The 16,918-nt window shown below is 48.8% G+C and overlaps 2 protein-coding genes across 2 annotated transcripts in view; one reads left to right on the forward strand and one right to left on the reverse strand.

Annotated features, from left to right (window-relative positions):
- KCTD19 (potassium channel tetramerization domain containing 19) overlaps positions 1–7,088 on the reverse strand; it is an 89,013-nt gene extending 81,925 nt beyond the window's left edge. Inside the window, exons 1-3 of the mRNA XM_061594650.1 lie at positions 6,855–7,088; positions 6,049–6,354; positions 2,762–2,912 (exon numbers count right to left, since the gene is read on the reverse strand). Coding sequence (XP_061450634.1) covers positions 2,762–2,912; positions 6,049–6,354; positions 6,855–6,890 — 493 coding nt within the window. The 5' untranslated portion in view covers positions 6,891–7,088. The remainder of the gene's footprint in view (positions 1–2,761; positions 2,913–6,048; positions 6,355–6,854) is intronic.
- The window catches only part of LRRC36 (leucine rich repeat containing 36), a 73,966-nt gene continuing 63,700 nt past the window's right edge, over positions 6,653–16,918 (forward strand). The window contains exon 1 of the mRNA XM_061594233.1: positions 6,653–7,087. The gene's annotated coding sequence lies outside the window, so the exon portion shown is untranslated. The remainder of the gene's footprint in view (positions 7,088–16,918) is intronic.

Here is a 16,918-nt window from a genome sequence, read left to right on the forward strand (position 1 = left end):
CATATGGAAAAGTTATTGAGTTTTGTGGATCAGTTGCATGCTTCAGGAGGGAAATGAACAGAAAACTGCAATTTTGCTAGCATCCCTTCCACAGGAATACCTTGCTTTTGTTTCTGCCATTGCAAAAGTGACCTATCCAATGAGTCCAAGGTGAGGTATGCATCCAACTCTCCCTTGTCAAGGAACATTAGCTTTCAGTTCAGCCTTCCACCTCTAAGGGCAAGCTAGTTCATTCTTGTGTCTAGCTGACTTTTTCTTGTTCCTCTCTGGTACCAAAGGTAAGGTACAGAGTCAAGAGAACTTTGTTTCCACTTGGTTTGTTGGGTTCTCACATAATCGTACAAATTTGCATTAAGAGTTTTGTCACAAAGTATTTAGCAGTGTGCGTAAGTTCAACTGCTAGTATCTGTCCAAAAAATATTTAAATATCTTTAAATAAAGGTAGCAGTCCTGCAGCACCTTCTGGGGCATCTTATCCTGTTATAACTGAGGTGAATGAAAATTAAAATGAGCCTGATTCAGTACAGGAGCAAATGACCCACTGTAATTAATGTGAAGCAACACTTTTTTAGGAGGAAGAAATGTTGTTTGGAATGCACCCAGACAAATATCAAAATGTTTTACAATCCTACTGAAGTCCATGATTGTGACTGTAATAACAGAGAACCAAGGCTGAGAAACAGTGAGCTAGCTAAGAATACAGCTGCTACATTTAATGGGGAGTAGTCATTATGAGCCTATTACACCACTACTTCAGGGCTTAGGGCCAGGGCACATGAATGGTGGTTTGTCCCCTATACTTGGAGATCCTCATTGGAGTCCCTTTTCAGGTTTGCCCTGCCATCTGAGGTGTGGTGGGTTGCTGTCAGGGAAAGGGCCATTTCAGTGACACTCTCCTCAGGACGCTCATCTGGGGTCTATTCCAATACTGTTCTGCCACCAAGCAAAGACCTGTTCATTTTCCCAGGTGTTTAAGCTGTTTAGGTTGTGCTGATCTGTTCTCTTTGGTTGCTGCTTTTAACCTATTTATTGTATTTGTTTTTTTATTGCGTATTTAATATTATATTGTAAATTATCTGGATTATCTTGACCCATCCCAGTCTGGGTTCAGGCCTGGTTATGGGACTGGATCGGCCTTGGTAGCCCTGATGGATGACCTTTATCGGGAGAAGGACAGGGGGAGTGCGACCCTGTTGTTCTTACTTGATCTCTCAGCAGCTTTTGATACCATTGACCATGGTATCCTTCTGGGCCGACTTGGTGAGATGGGTATTGGAGGCACTGTTTTACAGTGATTCCGATCCTATCTCCAGGGTCGTTCTCAGAGAATAGCATTGGGTAACTGTCTTTCGGCCCCCTGACAGCTGTGCTGTGGGGTGCCGCAGAGTACCATCTTGTCTCCCATGCTGTTTAACATCTATATGAAGCCCTTGGGAGCAGTCATCAGGAGCTTTGGGGCGAGGTGTCAGCAGTATGCTGATGATACCCAGCTCTATTTCTCCGTAACTTCTGAATCAGGAGAGGCCATGTAAGCCCTGGACTGCTGCCTGGACTCAGTGGTGGGTTGGATGAGGGCCAATAAACTGAGTCTGAATCCTAGCAAGATGGAGGCGTTGTGGGTTGGTGGTTCCCGAGTTCGGATAACTGGTCAGTTGCCTGCTTTGGACGGGGTCGTACTCCGTCTGAAAGAGCAGGTCCGTAGTCTGGGGGTGCTCCTGGATCCACCTTTATCACTAGAGGCCCAGGTGACCTCCGTGGCTAGGAGTGCCTTTTACCAGCTAGTGAGACAGCTGCAGCTATTTCTGGACCGGGATAGCCTGACCACTGTTGTCCACGCACTGGTAACCTCTAGGCTGGATTACTGTAATGTGCTCTATGTGGGGCTACCCTTGAGGTTGGTCCGGAAGCTACAGCTGGTGCAAAATGCGGCGGCGAGACTGCTCAGTGGGGTAGGGTATCGCCAACATGTCACCCCGCTACTGAAAGAATTGCACTGGCTGCCCATTTGGTACCGGGCCAAGTTCAAAGTCCTAGTTTTGGCGTACAAAGCCCTATACAGCTCAGGACCAGGATACCTGGAAGACCGTCTTACCCCTTATATGCCCAGTCAATCACTGCGCTCCGCAGGCGAGGGCCTCCTGCAGATACCATCTTATCAGGAGGTTCGTTCTGCACAATATAGGAAATGGACCTTTAGTGTGGGGGCACCTACCCTGTGGAATTCCCTCCCTTTGAATATTAGGCAGGCGCCATCTCTGCTATCTTTTCTGGCACCTTTTGAAGACTTTCCTCTTTCAACAAGCCTTTTAAGTTGAGACCTATCCCAGTCTGCATCTGTGTCAGAATTGTTTAATATGTTTTTAATAATGTTTTTAATCCTTTTTAAGGTTGTTTTTTAAAATGTTTTTAATGCTGTTTTGTTTAATGTATGTTAAGATCTGTTTTTATGATGTTTTAAAGTGTTTTAGTGCTTTGTTTGCCGCCCTGGGCTCCTACTGGGAGGAAGGGAGGGATACAAATTAAATAAATAAGTAAGTAAGTAAGTAGTAAGTAAGTAAATAAATGTATTTTTTGGAGGGAGGGAAATAAGCACTGACTGAGACTGCTTGGAGTTCTAGTCTCCTGGGTGCAAGCAGCACTCTGCCCACTGGATCGCATTGGCTGAATAAAGCCAGTGGCAGTTCACAAAAATTATCCATGCTTATGATTGCTATTATTGCCATTTTGGTCCCATCTAAACTAAAATACAATGGAATTTTACCAGTAAATGCTGGACTTTTGAGAGGAAATTCGGATGGCTTGCTGATACATTTTCGTGTTCTCCAGTAATTCATAGATGCTCTTTCAGCTATTGGTACATCAGCAGGTCGGATGCGTAAATTATGTTTCCCTTCCTTCAAATTGTCTAAAGTCTGTTAAGACAGACAAAAAACTCTTTAGCATGCAATTCCATTTTATTTATTTCTACTTATAACCCATCCTTCATTGAATTATTCTAGGGCAGATTACATCAAATGTTACAATTTAAAACAACATACAACTTATTAAAAACTTAAGTCAAAACCTCAAAACTAAACAAAACCACAAAAGCAGTAAAATAGGAGTGCCACAATTAAGGATGGGTGAGAAATTGGATTCAGTTTACATTTAAAGCCTAATCTATCAAATGTGCACTTTCCAAAACAATGTGAGAATTGAAAGACAGCCATCCTTTCAACATTCTCACTTATCTGAATCTTGCAATGCAGTTCTCCAGCCAAAGAATCCTTATGAAAATGCATATATTAGGGCAAGGTGTGCATAAAAATGAATATTAGTGAAAATAACATACAAAGGTGCATTGTATTAGGAGAAATTGCTTGCAATATATATATATTCAAAACTGCATACAAAAATGTGCTTATTAGAAATAATTTGCAATAAAATACTGAAGAATTTTCATGGATTTTGCTTTTTAAAAATCACAAATTGCTGCAGAAATGTGGGCAACTGAATTTAAGGCTGGAAAAGTGAGAAACTGAGAGAACTGAAACGGACAGATCCTTCCATCCTTAGCCACAATACAACATGTGCTTTGGTACTGCCATCAGTGATGTTAGTTTCAATACAAAATAAGATAGCTCCTAAACAATACAAAGTTTAAAGTCAATAAGCTATAGGTCATCACCAACATAAACACTATTTGGAGTTATAAAATGCCATTCCCATGCTCACAAAAACACTTCACTTTTAGCAAACCTTTTACACACTTCAGTTCTTGTTGTTCTGTTCCTTGTTCTCATTAAGGAAGGATCAAGGAGGACAATGACTGCTTCTCTTGGTTTTTCTGAGGTGGCAACTGAAGAGACTAGGCTAGGGAGGCTTCATAAGAATGCAAGAGCCCTGCTGGATCAGTCCAGAGGTCCAGCATCCTGTTCTCACAGTGGCCAGCCAGATGCCCCAATAGGAAGCAAGCAGGACTTGAGTACAATAGTGCTCTCCTCACTTACGATTCCCAGTAACTGGCTTTCAGGCAGACTGTCTCTGATACTGGAGGCAGTACACAGCCATTACACCTAGTGACGGTGGATAGCCTTTCCTCCATGAATTTGTCTAATCCTCTTTTTAAAGCCATCCAAACTGGTGGCCATCGCTACATCTTGTGGGAGTGAATTCTGTAACTATAAGCTGTGTGCACAAATGCCACAAACAGCATAATAATTGCTTAGTAGCTTAGTCATCAAGGCTGTGGACTAACTTGGTTGTTCTCAAGGGAAGTCTAGGAGGCATCTGTTGGAGATACTTTCATGAAAGAGCAAAGCAGACCTGCACACCCTATTCAAGACAGCCAAAGAGTCAGCTGCTCCAATAGCTGGCCACACATCATCTGCACGGTTGATCCATTACAACCTGTAACATTTCATGATAGTAGAAAAACCTGAATTCCAGCTTGAGTACTCATGGGGCTGACAATATAGGAAGGTGATGAACCAACAACTCTAAAAAACAACTTTAATGAACTTGAAGCTCTCAGCTTGCACCCACGTTCATGCAACACGCACCAGGATACATCCACTCTGGCTGACAGCTGTCCTTCCCCCTCTACTTTCTCTGTGTTGCCTCATCAGAAAATAAAGCTAACCTGTTCTAGTGCCCTCCATTCCATTGCCTGAAAGTCAAGCAGCTGAGCTGCCTGGAGAGGTGCATCTTGTAAATCCTCACCACCTAGACCTGATATATATATTCATTCAACAAGATAGTCAAGATACTGGAAGGAGCAGGATTGAAGCCAGTAGAGCAAAGGACATCAGAATGGGGAAGAGGGAGGCTGGAAAAGTCCAGGGAAGCAAAATCCCAAGAAAACAGCAAACAGGGATACATATATATTTGTTGCTTTTGAAAGTGTCTCTCTCTGTCTCTCTATATATATTAACACTGACACAGGAGGCACTGGAAATTTTTCCTGTCCCCTGGAAGAGAGTGGGGCTGTCAGAAGCAGCAGATCTAGAACTAGCTCAGGAGGGTGGAGATATGTGACAGGTTATGCTTAGGACTTGCTGAGTCCTGTTCAGGGTGGGCAGGAAGGGTCCCTCAATGTTGCCATCCATGGCAAGCAGGCCTCTGGGTGGGTCAAGCCAGGCAAAAGGAGCTTGTACTTTGCCTTTTGCCTAGACAACTGAGCTGGCCTCCCTCTCTGCTGTTCCCTTGGGATTTTGCTTCCCTGGACTCTTCCAGCCTCCCCCTTCCCCATTCTGATGGCCTTTGCTCTACTGGCCTCAATCCTGCTCCTTCCAGTATCTTGATTGTCCTGTTGAATAAATGGCTCAACTCAGACGCAACAATGAAGCATGGTTTGGCAAATGGTAGTGCCCACCGTGAGTACTCAGGCAACCCTCCTTTCCTTTTGCATTCAAGTTCCTTTCTTCACATCCTGCTTGTCATTCACCATCTGCCAGGAGATGTGAATGGGCAAACCATGGTTCCAAATAAACACTAACCTCCGAACCAGGGTCTGCAAACTCATAATGGGATTCAAATTATGATTCGGAAGCAAAGCACTGACCACAGTTGGCCAATTTGGAAGCCACTGCAGCTTATGGCTAGTGATAACCAGTTGTAGTACGGGGAAGTAGGGAGCGCATGAGTTTTCATGGGCACTCCCATGTTCCAAGACATGGTTAAGCCTCACTCGAGCTGCTGTGTGCTTTGGTTTCCAATTTGGCCTATGTCTTCTTCTATGTGGCACAAGTGCTCCCTGCCTGTATTTCTTTCCCAGCCAGATGTAGCAGCACAACCATCCCAAGTGGGCCCTTGGGCTGGGGAAAACCACTCAGAGGCCAGGCCTGGCCTTGAAAGTGGCTCCTACAAAACTATTCTGCAGTTCAAAAGAGAAGCTTCCAAGCCAGCCCTGCCTCTCTGTGGACCAGAGGGAAAACTACTGCCGAGATTTGCCTTTCGCATGCTGTTGTGAGAGTCCTCCCCGTGGGCTGGGCTCTAACTTATCAGCTTTGCCATAGTATACATCGTGTTACTGGAGAGCATGTTCTCAACACCCAGGTAAGGAGGTACCTGTAAGAGAGGGGTGAGCTGCAGAAGCATTGCCTGCTCGTACAGCAAGTTCAGCTCAGCACAGCTGGAGAAGGACAGCTTGGAGGTGTGCAGATAATAATGGACGTGTCTGAAGGTGTAGCCGTCTCTGTCAATGAACAAGCTCACATTTTCATTCTGAGCCAAAGCTGAAACCTCTTTCCAGATCAGAGAGTCAGGAAACTGGGCAATTTTGCTTTTGGGAACTGAAAAGCACCAGCCGCCAACGTTAAAATGAATCAGCTCTTCTTCTGAGGATTCCGGTTCAGTGGCGATTTCTGGTTCTTCCTAATTGGGAAAGGGGGGGAAATCGTCAAGGGCTAGGAGCAGGTTCTAAGCCTTTAAAAACCACAGTGAATCCCTCCCTCTTCAGTTCTCCCAACCCCCCTACCCACCCCCTTTTTCAAAAGAATCTCCTCCAACGATGCTTCACAAAAGCCTCAGGCCCAACTCGGAGGTGTGGTCTAGGGTGGACAAGGGTGTGGCCCTAACCTGTACATGGTCAGAGGCACTCTTTTCTCCTCCCTTCACGTAGCGCGAGGGCTCAGCGGGGCGTTAGCGAGCCCCGGCGCTGAAAACAGGCGTGGGGGGCGGGAAAGCTGCAGCAGCAGCAGCAGCGCCGTCTATGTGTGGAGAGGAGCACCTCTCCCCCCTCCCCAAACACACACACGAGCGAGAGACCGAGGGGCGTTTAGGGCGTGCGCTCTGCCCGGCCCGCCCCGCGGAGGGCGCCGGCGGCGTCCCTGCTCCGTCCTACCCGCGCACCCCGTGGGAGCCGCCGCCTTTACCATGGCGGGCAGGCGGAGGGAGGGACGGAGGACCATTCTGAGGGGACAGCGCAGGGCCACGGCGAGAGCGGCGGCTCAACGTCCTTCCTCTTCGGCTCGCGCCCCGCCGGCGCCGAGCGTGTTTGGCTTCCGAGGGGGCCGTTGCCCGGCAACGCGCGGCCTGGGCTGGCGCTGAGCGAGGCCTGGCTCCGTCCCCGGGCAGCCGCCGCCGGCCCTGCGAGGCCACCAGCCAGGTAGTGCAGCCGTGTCGCCACCGTCCGCGGAAGACCCGGCGTGAGAGGGACGGGTAGCCGGGGCCGGGCTGAGGGAGGGAGAAACCCGGAATCCCCCCCATCCTCCTCCTCGCTTGCCCCGAGCAGGGCCCCCGCCACCGCGCCCTGCAACCGTCAAGGGCTGGGTGGAGAGAGGGGTGGAGGGAGGCCTGCCGGTCCCCGCCGCATCCCCTGCCGCTTGGGGTCCTCAGCACCCGGGTCGACCCTGCCTGGGGGACCTCCACCGCTCAGATTCGGCTGGAACTCAAGCTCCCTGCTTCCAGGCATAGCGTCCCTTGGCAGGAGAAATGCATTCTGCACATGTTCAGAGGCATTCCTTTTATTATTTATTTATTTATTTATTTATTTATTGAATTTTTATACCGCCCCACTAGCATACCTCTGTGGACGGTGTACAACAAATACAATAAATACAATAGAATCACACAGAACAATACAAAAAATATAAATGCAAATCCACAATCTAAAACCAATTAAAACATGTTTAAGAAAAGCTAAAATGCCTGATAAAATAGGAAGGGTTTGACTTGGCGCGGAAAGGATAGCAACGTCGGCGCCAAGCACACTTCTTCGGGAAGACTATTCCACAGTTCGGGGGCCACCACTGAGAAGGCCCTAGTTCTTGTTACCATCCTTCGAGCCTCTCTATGAGTCAGAACTCGGAGGAGGGCCTTCGATGTTGAGCGTAGTGTACGGGCAGGTTCAAATCGGGAGAGGCGTTCCGAAAGGTATTGTGGTCCCGCGCCGTATAAGGCTTTATAGGTTAAAACCAACACTTTGAATCTGGCCCGGAAGCATATAGGTAGCCAGTGCAAGCGGGCCAGAACAGGTGTTATGTGTTCAGACCGCCTGGTCCTCGTTATTAGTCTGGCCGCAGCATTTTGCACCAACTGTAGCTTCCGAACCGTCTTCAAAGGCAGCCCTACGTAGAGCGCATTGCAGTAGTCCAATCGAGAGGTTACCAGAGCATGAACAACTGAGGTGAGATCTTCTCTGTCCAGATAGGGACGTAGCTGGGCCACCAACCGAAGTTGGTAGAACGCATTCCGTGCCACTGAGGCTACTTGAGCCTCGAGTGACAGAGAAGGATCTAAAAGTATTCCCAGACTACGAACCTGCTCTTTCAGGGGGAGTGTAACCCCATCGAGAACAGGATGAATATCCACCATCTGATCAGAGAGACCACCCACCATCAGCATCTCAGTCTTGTCTGGATTGAGTCTCAGTTTATTAGCTCTCATCCAGTCCATTATCGCAGCCAGGCAACGGTTCAGTACATTGACAGACTCACCTGAAAAAGATGAAAAGGAGAAGTAGAGCTGCGTGTCATCAGCATACTGGTGACAACGCACTCCAAAACTCCTGATGACCGCACCAAGCGGCTTCATGTAGATGTTAAAAAGCATGAGGGACAGAACTGACCCCTGTGGGACTCCATATTGGAGGACCCACGGCGTCGAGCAATGTTCCCCAAGTACTACCTTCTGGAGACGACCCGTCAAGTAGGAGCGGAACCACTGCAAAGCAGTACCTCCAACACCCAACTCCACAAGCCTCTCCAGAAGGATACCATGGTCGATGGTATCAAAAGCCGCAGAGAGATCAAGGAGAATCAACAGAGTTACACTCCCTCTGTCTCTCTCCCGACATAGGTCATCATACAGGGCGACCAAGGCTGTCTCAGTGCCGAAACCGGGCCTAAATCCCAATTGAAATGGATCTAGATAATCGGTTTCATCCAATAGCGCCTGGAGCTGGCTAGCAACCACTCGTTCCAAGATCTTGCCCAGGAATGGAACATTCGCTACTGGTCTGTAACTATCAAGATTTTCTGGGTCCAAGGAAGGTTTTTTCAGGAGTGGTCTCACTACTGCCTCTTTCAGACAGCCAGAGACCACTCCCTCTCGTAAAGAGGCATTTATCACTTCCCTGGCTCAGGTAGCTGTTCCATCCCTGCTAGTTTTTATAAGCCAAGAGGGGCAAGGATCTAGTGCAGAAGTGGTTGCACATACCTGTCCAAGCACCTTGTCCACGTCCTCGAGCTGAACCAACTGAAATTCATCCAACAAAACATGACAAGACTGTGCTCCGGACACCTCCTTAGGATCAACTGCTGTAAACTGGGAGTCTAAGTCCCGGCGAATGCATAAGATCTTGTTCTGGAAGTGCCCAGCGAACTCATTACAGCGGGCTACCGATGGTACTATCGTGTCCTTCGGGCCAGAGTGAAGTAGCCCTCGGACAACTCTAAAAAGCTCTGCTGGATGGGAAAGAGAAGACTTAATGGTGGCAGCAAAATATCTTTTTTTCGCCACCCTCACCGCTTCTAAGTACAATTTTGTAGAGGCACTTACCAGTGCATAGTTGCATCCATCGGGAGTTTGCCTCCACCGCCGCTCAAGCCGCCTCCTATCTTGTTTCATCGCTCTCAGCTCTGGAGTATACCAAGGAGCTGTATGAGCTCTACACAGGAGAGGGCGTGCAGGAGCAATCGTGTCAACAGCCCGAGCCATCTCCGTATTCCACAGTTCAACCAGGGCTTCGACAGGAGCGCCAGTCTTTTCAGCCGGAAAATCCCCCAGAGCCCTTTGAAAACCCTCAGGATTCATTAGTCTCCGGGGGCGGACCAATTTAATAGGTCCCCCACCCTTGCAGAGGGGAAAAGCCACTGTGAGTCTAAACTTCAACAAGTGGTGATCTGTCCATGACAAAGGAAAAGATGTGAAATTCCCCACATCCAGATCATCATCTCCATGTCCCGTAGCAAAAATAAGGTCTAGGGTATGCCCCGACACATGCGTTGGGCCATTAACATATTGGGACAGCCCCATGGTTGTCATGAAGGCCATGAAGTCCTGAGCCGCCCCAGACAGAGTAGTCTCGGCATGGATGTTGACATCCCCCAGTACTAAGAGTCTGGGGGATCTCAGCAATACCTCCGAGACCACTTCCGTCAGCTCAGTTAGGGAAGCTGTTGGGCAGCAGGGTGGGTGGTACACCAACAGGATTCCCAGTCTGTCCCTCTGACCCAACACAAGGTGTAAACACTCCAGACCAGTTGTTACATGGACATGGTGCTTGAGAGACATGGAACTCTTATAGACCACAGCAACCCCCCTTCCCCAACCCTCAGATCTACCATGATGCTGAACCGAGTACCCCGGTGGGCAGAGCTGGGAAAGGCTAGCCCCTCCCTGCTCACCCACCCAGGTCTCGGTTATGCATGCCAGATCGGCCGCTTCATCCACGATCAAATCATGGACAAGGGAGATTTTGTTATGTACCGATCTGGCATTTAAAAGCAGCAACTGGAGATCCGAGGGTTGGCTGAGAGGACAACCAACAACCCTGTGGTTGTGAGGAGGACCGGAACAAGGCACAGCCACTACTTGTCTGGGCCGCGTTCCCCTTACCTGGCATGTCCTTCTCACAACGCCATACATCCCTCTGCCCGTCACTACGCTAATTGGGGGCCCCTCAAGTCCTCCCGTTTGTTGATAAAGCCCCCTTCCCAGGCACATAATAAAAACTTATATATATCAACTTACATACTCATTCATCAACAAACACAAACACATATACACACCCAAACATTCAAAATATATTCGATATGTATCCCGCATCTACTTATAAACGACCCCCGCACAGCAAACATTCAACACAATACATATCAAAGCAATACGATTAAAACTTGTAAAAACAGTTAAAAGCTCCCAAAAGAAAGCGCCTAATCTGAAGCCCTTTGTTTCAGGGTTGCCAGCCACGGACGGGACTTTCTGCCATCAAACGCCTGGGTAAAGAGGGGAATGTTTTTCAGTTTCTCCTAACAGTTAATAGGGAGGCTGATGCACCTCGCTCGGGAGAGCGTTCCACCAATTGGGGGGGGGCAACACCAAGAAGGTCCTCACCTGCTGACTGTAGAGCCAGAGATGGTTGGTACTGGAGAGGGTACTGGGGTCTCAAGCCATTAAGGGCGTAGTAATCTGGTGTGAATACCTTGAATTGGTCCCAGCAGCTCACTGGCAGCCGCTGCAGCGCTTGCAAGACCAGTGACGCGTGATCCCATCAGGCGGCTCCACTTACTACCCTAGCAGCCGCATTCTGCACTAGCAGCAGACCCTGGATTGTCTGCAAGAGCAGCCCCATGTGGAGCACATTACAATACTCCATGAGCTAGAGGAAATGTCTTGACCCAGCTGACAAAGCGTCAAGGCGAGTTAAGCGGCAGGGCGATGAGACCAGGCCACCCTAATCTGCCCATCTGCCCCTTAAGCCAAACAAAACCCAAGCTTGCAATAAATCAGCTCAAACTACAAAAACAGTCATGCAGGTAGGAACCTGGCGGGGGCTTTCCAGTGTTTTGCACTGTCTATAGCATGTACATCTATCTGCCTTGGACAGAAGTCGTGGGTGTGCCTTGGTGCAATGGGCTCCTGGCTTACCAGGAGCAAGTCTGTTTCCTTGAGGCCAAGGTGGCTGACCTGGAGACGCTGAGAAAGGCAGAGAGGTTTGTGGATGAGGCCTTTGGGGACATTGTAGCTGTGCCCTGATCCCAAGATGGTAGCTCCTCTGCTATCATGGAGAATGAGGGCCTCAGGGAAGGAGAGCATCTTTCTATCTGAGAAGAGGGAAACGATCGCTTAGAAGGCACCCATTCCTTGGGGGATGAGCAGATGTCCTCTTGTGCCGAGGATACTTCTCTGGGTGTGTATGTGTGGAGCGATCATAGTAGTGTCAATGTCAATGGCCAGTTGCCAAGAAAATGTTTAGAAGTTGTTTAAAAACACAGTATTAGAAGCTGAACTGGTGTGTATACTGCAGATCAGAGAAGGTACCACCAAGGCCCAGAGGATGCCATTGTAGGTAATGAGCAGAGTCAAAGATGCTGTCAGAAGCAATAACGCTCCCTTTAAAAAATGGAAGGCTTGTCCAAATAAGGAAATAAAAAGGAACACACACTCAGGCAAAGGGGATGCTAAAAAAGAATTTGAGGAGACATGGCTAAAAACAAAAACAAAGAACAAAAAAAATTTAAATACAAAAAAAGCAAGAGACCATCTAGGGAGGCGATTGGACCCATGGATGACAAGGGAATTAATGGGGTGCTAAAGCAGGATAAAGAGACTGCAGAGAAGCTAAATGAACTCTGCATGTGTCTTCACAGCGGAGAATATGGGGCAGATCCCTGTGGCTCTACTAACTTGCAGAAAGAGGCAAATAATGGGGATGAGAGATGAAGTTTGTTTATTATTTATTTATTTATTTATTCAATTTATGTCCCACCCTTCCTCCTAGTAGGAGCCCAGGGTGGCAAACAAAAACACTAAAAACACTAAAACACCATAAAAACAGACTTTAAAATATATTAAAACAAAACGTTTTAAAAACATATTAAAAAGCAATTCCAATACACAGACTGGTATAAGGTCTCTACTTAAAAAGCTTGTTGAAAGGGGAAGGTCTTCAGTAGGTTCCAGAAAGATAACAGAGATGGTGCCTGGCTAACATTTAAGGGGAGGGAATTCCAAAGGGTAGGTGCCACTACACTAAAGGTCTGCTGCTTATGTTTTGTGGGACCTCCTGATAAGTGTTGAGCCCAGGGGTGTTGAGCCCAGCCTCTCTCCCAAGGATCAAGGAGGGGGAAGGCATGAGTTACAGGCACCTCAGCCGTCAGCAGGCATGGACGATCCAGCTGTTGTTGAGTCTAGCACAGACCTTGAGGAAGAGAGCGAGCTAGCCGCCCCGCCAGTTCCTACGGATGGCCCTGCCCCTCAATGGGACAATGCTCAGCCATCAAGCACCCCCACAGAGCCGTTAGGGGAGGATTCCGAAAGAGCAGTAACTCCTCCTGTGCCAAGCGGTATCCCAGAGATGCCTGACGCTTCCCAGCCCTCTGCTTCCCCGCCTGCAGATGAGGACCCTGTTCTGTCAGATGAGCCCGTGGAGACTCGCCCGCCTTCACTGCGCTCATGACGTAGGGAGAAGCGGACGGGGCAAGAGGGCATGTGTGCGAAGGAGTGAGAGGTTATGCTCCAAGACCTCCTATTTAAGACTCCTGCGCTGTGAATGGGGCGCTGAGTCAACTTTCATCACACGTTGCAGAGCATGTCTAGAGGGTAGTTAGGGACTTGTCGTGAATTAGCATAGAGTTTTTCTATGAGGCGGTCAGCCTTTGATGTATCCATTATGTTAATAATAAGAATTCCTTACACCCTTGTCTCCGACTTGTGGTTCCCGCTCTGAACCGGACATAAGATAGTAGCTGCAGGAGGCCCTCACCTGCAGAGTGTAGTGATCGACTGGGTATACAAGGGGTAAGACAATCTTTCAGGTATCCTGGTCCCAAGCTATATAGGGCTTTGTACACCCAAACCAGAACCTGGTAGCTAATGGGCAGCCAGTGCAATTCTTTCAGCAGCGGGGTAACATGTTGGCGATACCCTGCCCCAGTGAGCAGTTGCACTGTTGCATTTTGCACCAGCTGCAGCTTCTGGAACGACCTCAAGGGCAACCCCACATAGAGTGCATTACTGAGATCCAGCCTGGAGGTTTCCAGTGTATGGACAACAGTGGTCAGGCTATCCCAGTCTAGAAACGGCCACAGCTGTCTTACCAGCTGAAGATGGTAAACGGCACTCCTAGACGCTAAGGTCACCTGGGTCTCTGGTGACAAAGATGCATCCAGGAGCACCCCCAGACTATGAACCTGCTCTTTCAAAGGAGGTATGATCCCATCCAAAGCAACTGACCAATTATCCAAACTTGGGAACCACCTACCCACAGCACCTCTGTCATACTAGGATTCAGTGTCAGTTTATTGACCCTCATCCAGCCCACCACCGAGTCCAGGCAGTGGTCCAGGGCTTGCATGGCCTCTTCCAAATGTTACAGAGAAATAGAGCTGGGTATCATCAGCATACTGTTGACACTTCACCCCAAATCTCCTGATGACCGCTTCCAAGGGCTTCATATAGATGATAAACAGCATTGGGGACAAGATGGTACCCTGAGGCACCCCACAGCAGAACTGTCAGGGGGGCCGAAAGACCAATACCCAATGCTATTGTCTGAAAATGACCCTGAAGATAGGATCAGAACCACTGAAAAACAGTGCCTCTGATACCCATCTCACCAAGTGAGCCCAGAAGATACCATGGTCAATGGTATCAAAAGCCACCAAGAGATCAAGTAAGAATAACAGGGTTGCACTCCCACTGTCCTTCTGATAAAGGTCATTCATCAGGGCGACCAACTCCTATTCAGTCCCATAACTAGGCCTGAACCCAGACTGAAAAGATAATCTGTTTCATCCAAGACTACTTGCAATTGCTGTGCCACAGCCCTCTCAATCACCTTCCCTAAAAAGGCGGTATGTGCAACTGGGTGGGAGTTGTCACAAACCAATGGGTCCAGGGTTGCCTTTTTCAGGAGCGGTCGGATCACCACCTCTTTCAGGGCAGCTGGAACCATTCCCTCCTGCAACAATGCGTTGACCACTCCCTGGATCAAACTCCCTGGATCAAACTCCCTCGGCTAGCTTTAATAAGCCAAGAACGTCAAACCCTATCAGCAAACTTTAATAAGCCAAGAAGGGCAAGGGTCAAGAGGACACGTTGCTGACCGCATTGTCGCAAGCACCTTGTCCATGTCATCAGGCTGCATGAACTGAAACCGATCCCAAGAAGTTGCAGCAGAAGTTGCACTGGACACCTCATTGGGGACTACAGTAGACGGGCATGGGGCATCAAGATTGATACAGAGGTGAGCAACTTTATCCTCAAAGCACCTTGCAAACAATTTACAGTGGGCCTCTGAAGGGTCTAAAACTCCATTTCCTTGAGTTGATATCAACAGACCCTAACAATACAGAAAAGCTCCACTGGGCAGCTACTTAAGGATGCAATGGTGTCAGAGAAGTGGGCCTTCTTCACCTCCCTCACTGCCACACATTGGGCACTGTTATGATGTTTTACTCAGGCCCGACCAGCCTTGCAGCATGTCTTTTGCCACTTGCACTCTAGTCGTCATCCAGCCTGTTTCATTGCCCTTAGTTCACTAGTGTACCAAGGTGCAAACCGGGCTCCACAATGCCGGAGAAGGCACTCGGGGGGCAACTGTGTTAAGAGCCCATGTTAAGAGTTCCACAGTGTGACAAAGGCTTCAACAGAGTCACTTGCTCTACTGCTGGAAACTCCCCCAGGGCAGGATTCCATTAGTCTCCAGGGGCAGACTATCTTAATCTGTCCACCACTCCTTCAGGGGAGGATCGGAGCTGTAAGTCTAAACTTCACCAGGAAGTGGTCTGACCATGACGATAGAGTGATATCCACTCCTACATCTCCAGAACACCCTTTCTTCCATCTGGAGCAAAAACCAAGTTGAGGTTGTGCCCTGCCCTATGAGTCGGGCTGTTAACAACTTGAGAAAGCCCCATGGTCATCATGGAGGCCATGAAGTCCTGAGCCAGAATACTAGAGGCAGCCTCAGCATGGACATTGAAATCATCCAGGACCACAGCCGAGATGGTCTCTACCAGCTCTGTCAGAGAAGCTGCTGGGGAGCAGGGTGTATGGTACACCAGCAGCAACCCTAGTTTACTGTCTCCTTGGCCCAACACCAGGTGCAGGTCCTCACAGCCAGAGTCAAGACAGAGTGGCTTCCTGGTGACAGAGATGGAAGTTCTGTAGACCACAGCAACCCCTCCGCCCCGTCCCTGTAGCCTGTGCTGGTGTTGCACTTAGTACCAGGTGGGCAAATCTGGGTGAACTCAACTCCCAGCTCACCTACCCAGCTTCGGTAATGCACACCAAATTGGCACCCTCATCCATGATCAAATCTGTGTACCAATCTGGCGTTAAACAACAGCACACAGGCCAGTGGGCACAGCAGATAAGTGATGGGAGGAGTGGGAATAAGGAACAAGGCATAGATAGCCTTGCCTTTGTCTTCTGTGGTAACTCATCTCCTCCCCATGGGTATGCCTTTCTCTCCTCCTGATCACTGAGATTGGGGTGGCATCACCCATGCCCCCCCTTACACCTGATATGGGCACAACAAGAGCCCACCAACAAAACCTACCTGAGCTAGTTATCCTAGTAAGCCTCTGAGAGAATTGGGAGGTCAGACCCATTCAATATCTTTCACACAGGGCACATCTACTTCCCCTGTCTCGCACCCAGGAAGGGCCTGCCTTCTGCCAATGCAGAGTCTCACTCTGAGGCAATCTGGCGACTTTCTCCTATTATTCAGTTCACTGTACAGACTCTCACCCTGCGCAGGTACTACACACGTGCTGTATGCCCTCCTCACTACCAATCTCCACTAGATTGTTTTTTTAAAAATAGAAGAGGTAGCACTCTTGCCCTCGGGGCTCCCTAAGGGGTTCCCCAAGGGATGACTCCCTTTGGTGTAGCCCCTTTGGTGGTGATCCCGCCAGCAGCAGACCTGCTGCCCAAGGACAGCCAGGCTTTTATGTCCCCTGGCCCAGCCAGGAGCTGATGCAAGAGGCTGCAAGGTTACCAGGAACCTCAGCTGTCTCGAGAGACAGCAACCTAGAGGAGCGAGCAAGCAAGCACCCAGATGCTCACGTACTCACTCCCAGGGCAGGTCTTCTCTAGTCCCCCAGTGCTGTAGCTGTTCCCTTATTAAGTTCCAGACTTAATAGGCATAAAGTGACAAATCACTGGGTCCAGATTGCATCCACCCAAGAGTTCTCTACTCAAATGTGAGATTGCTGATCTTCTAACAAAGTTATGTAATTTGTCCCTCAAATCCACCTCCATACCCGAAGAC

This window comes from Rhineura floridana, chromosome 13 (genome assembly GCF_030035675.1).
Source record: "Rhineura floridana isolate rRhiFlo1 chromosome 13, rRhiFlo1.hap2, whole genome shotgun sequence".
Classification (NCBI taxonomy): domain Eukaryota; kingdom Metazoa; phylum Chordata; class Lepidosauria; order Squamata; family Rhineuridae; genus Rhineura; species Rhineura floridana.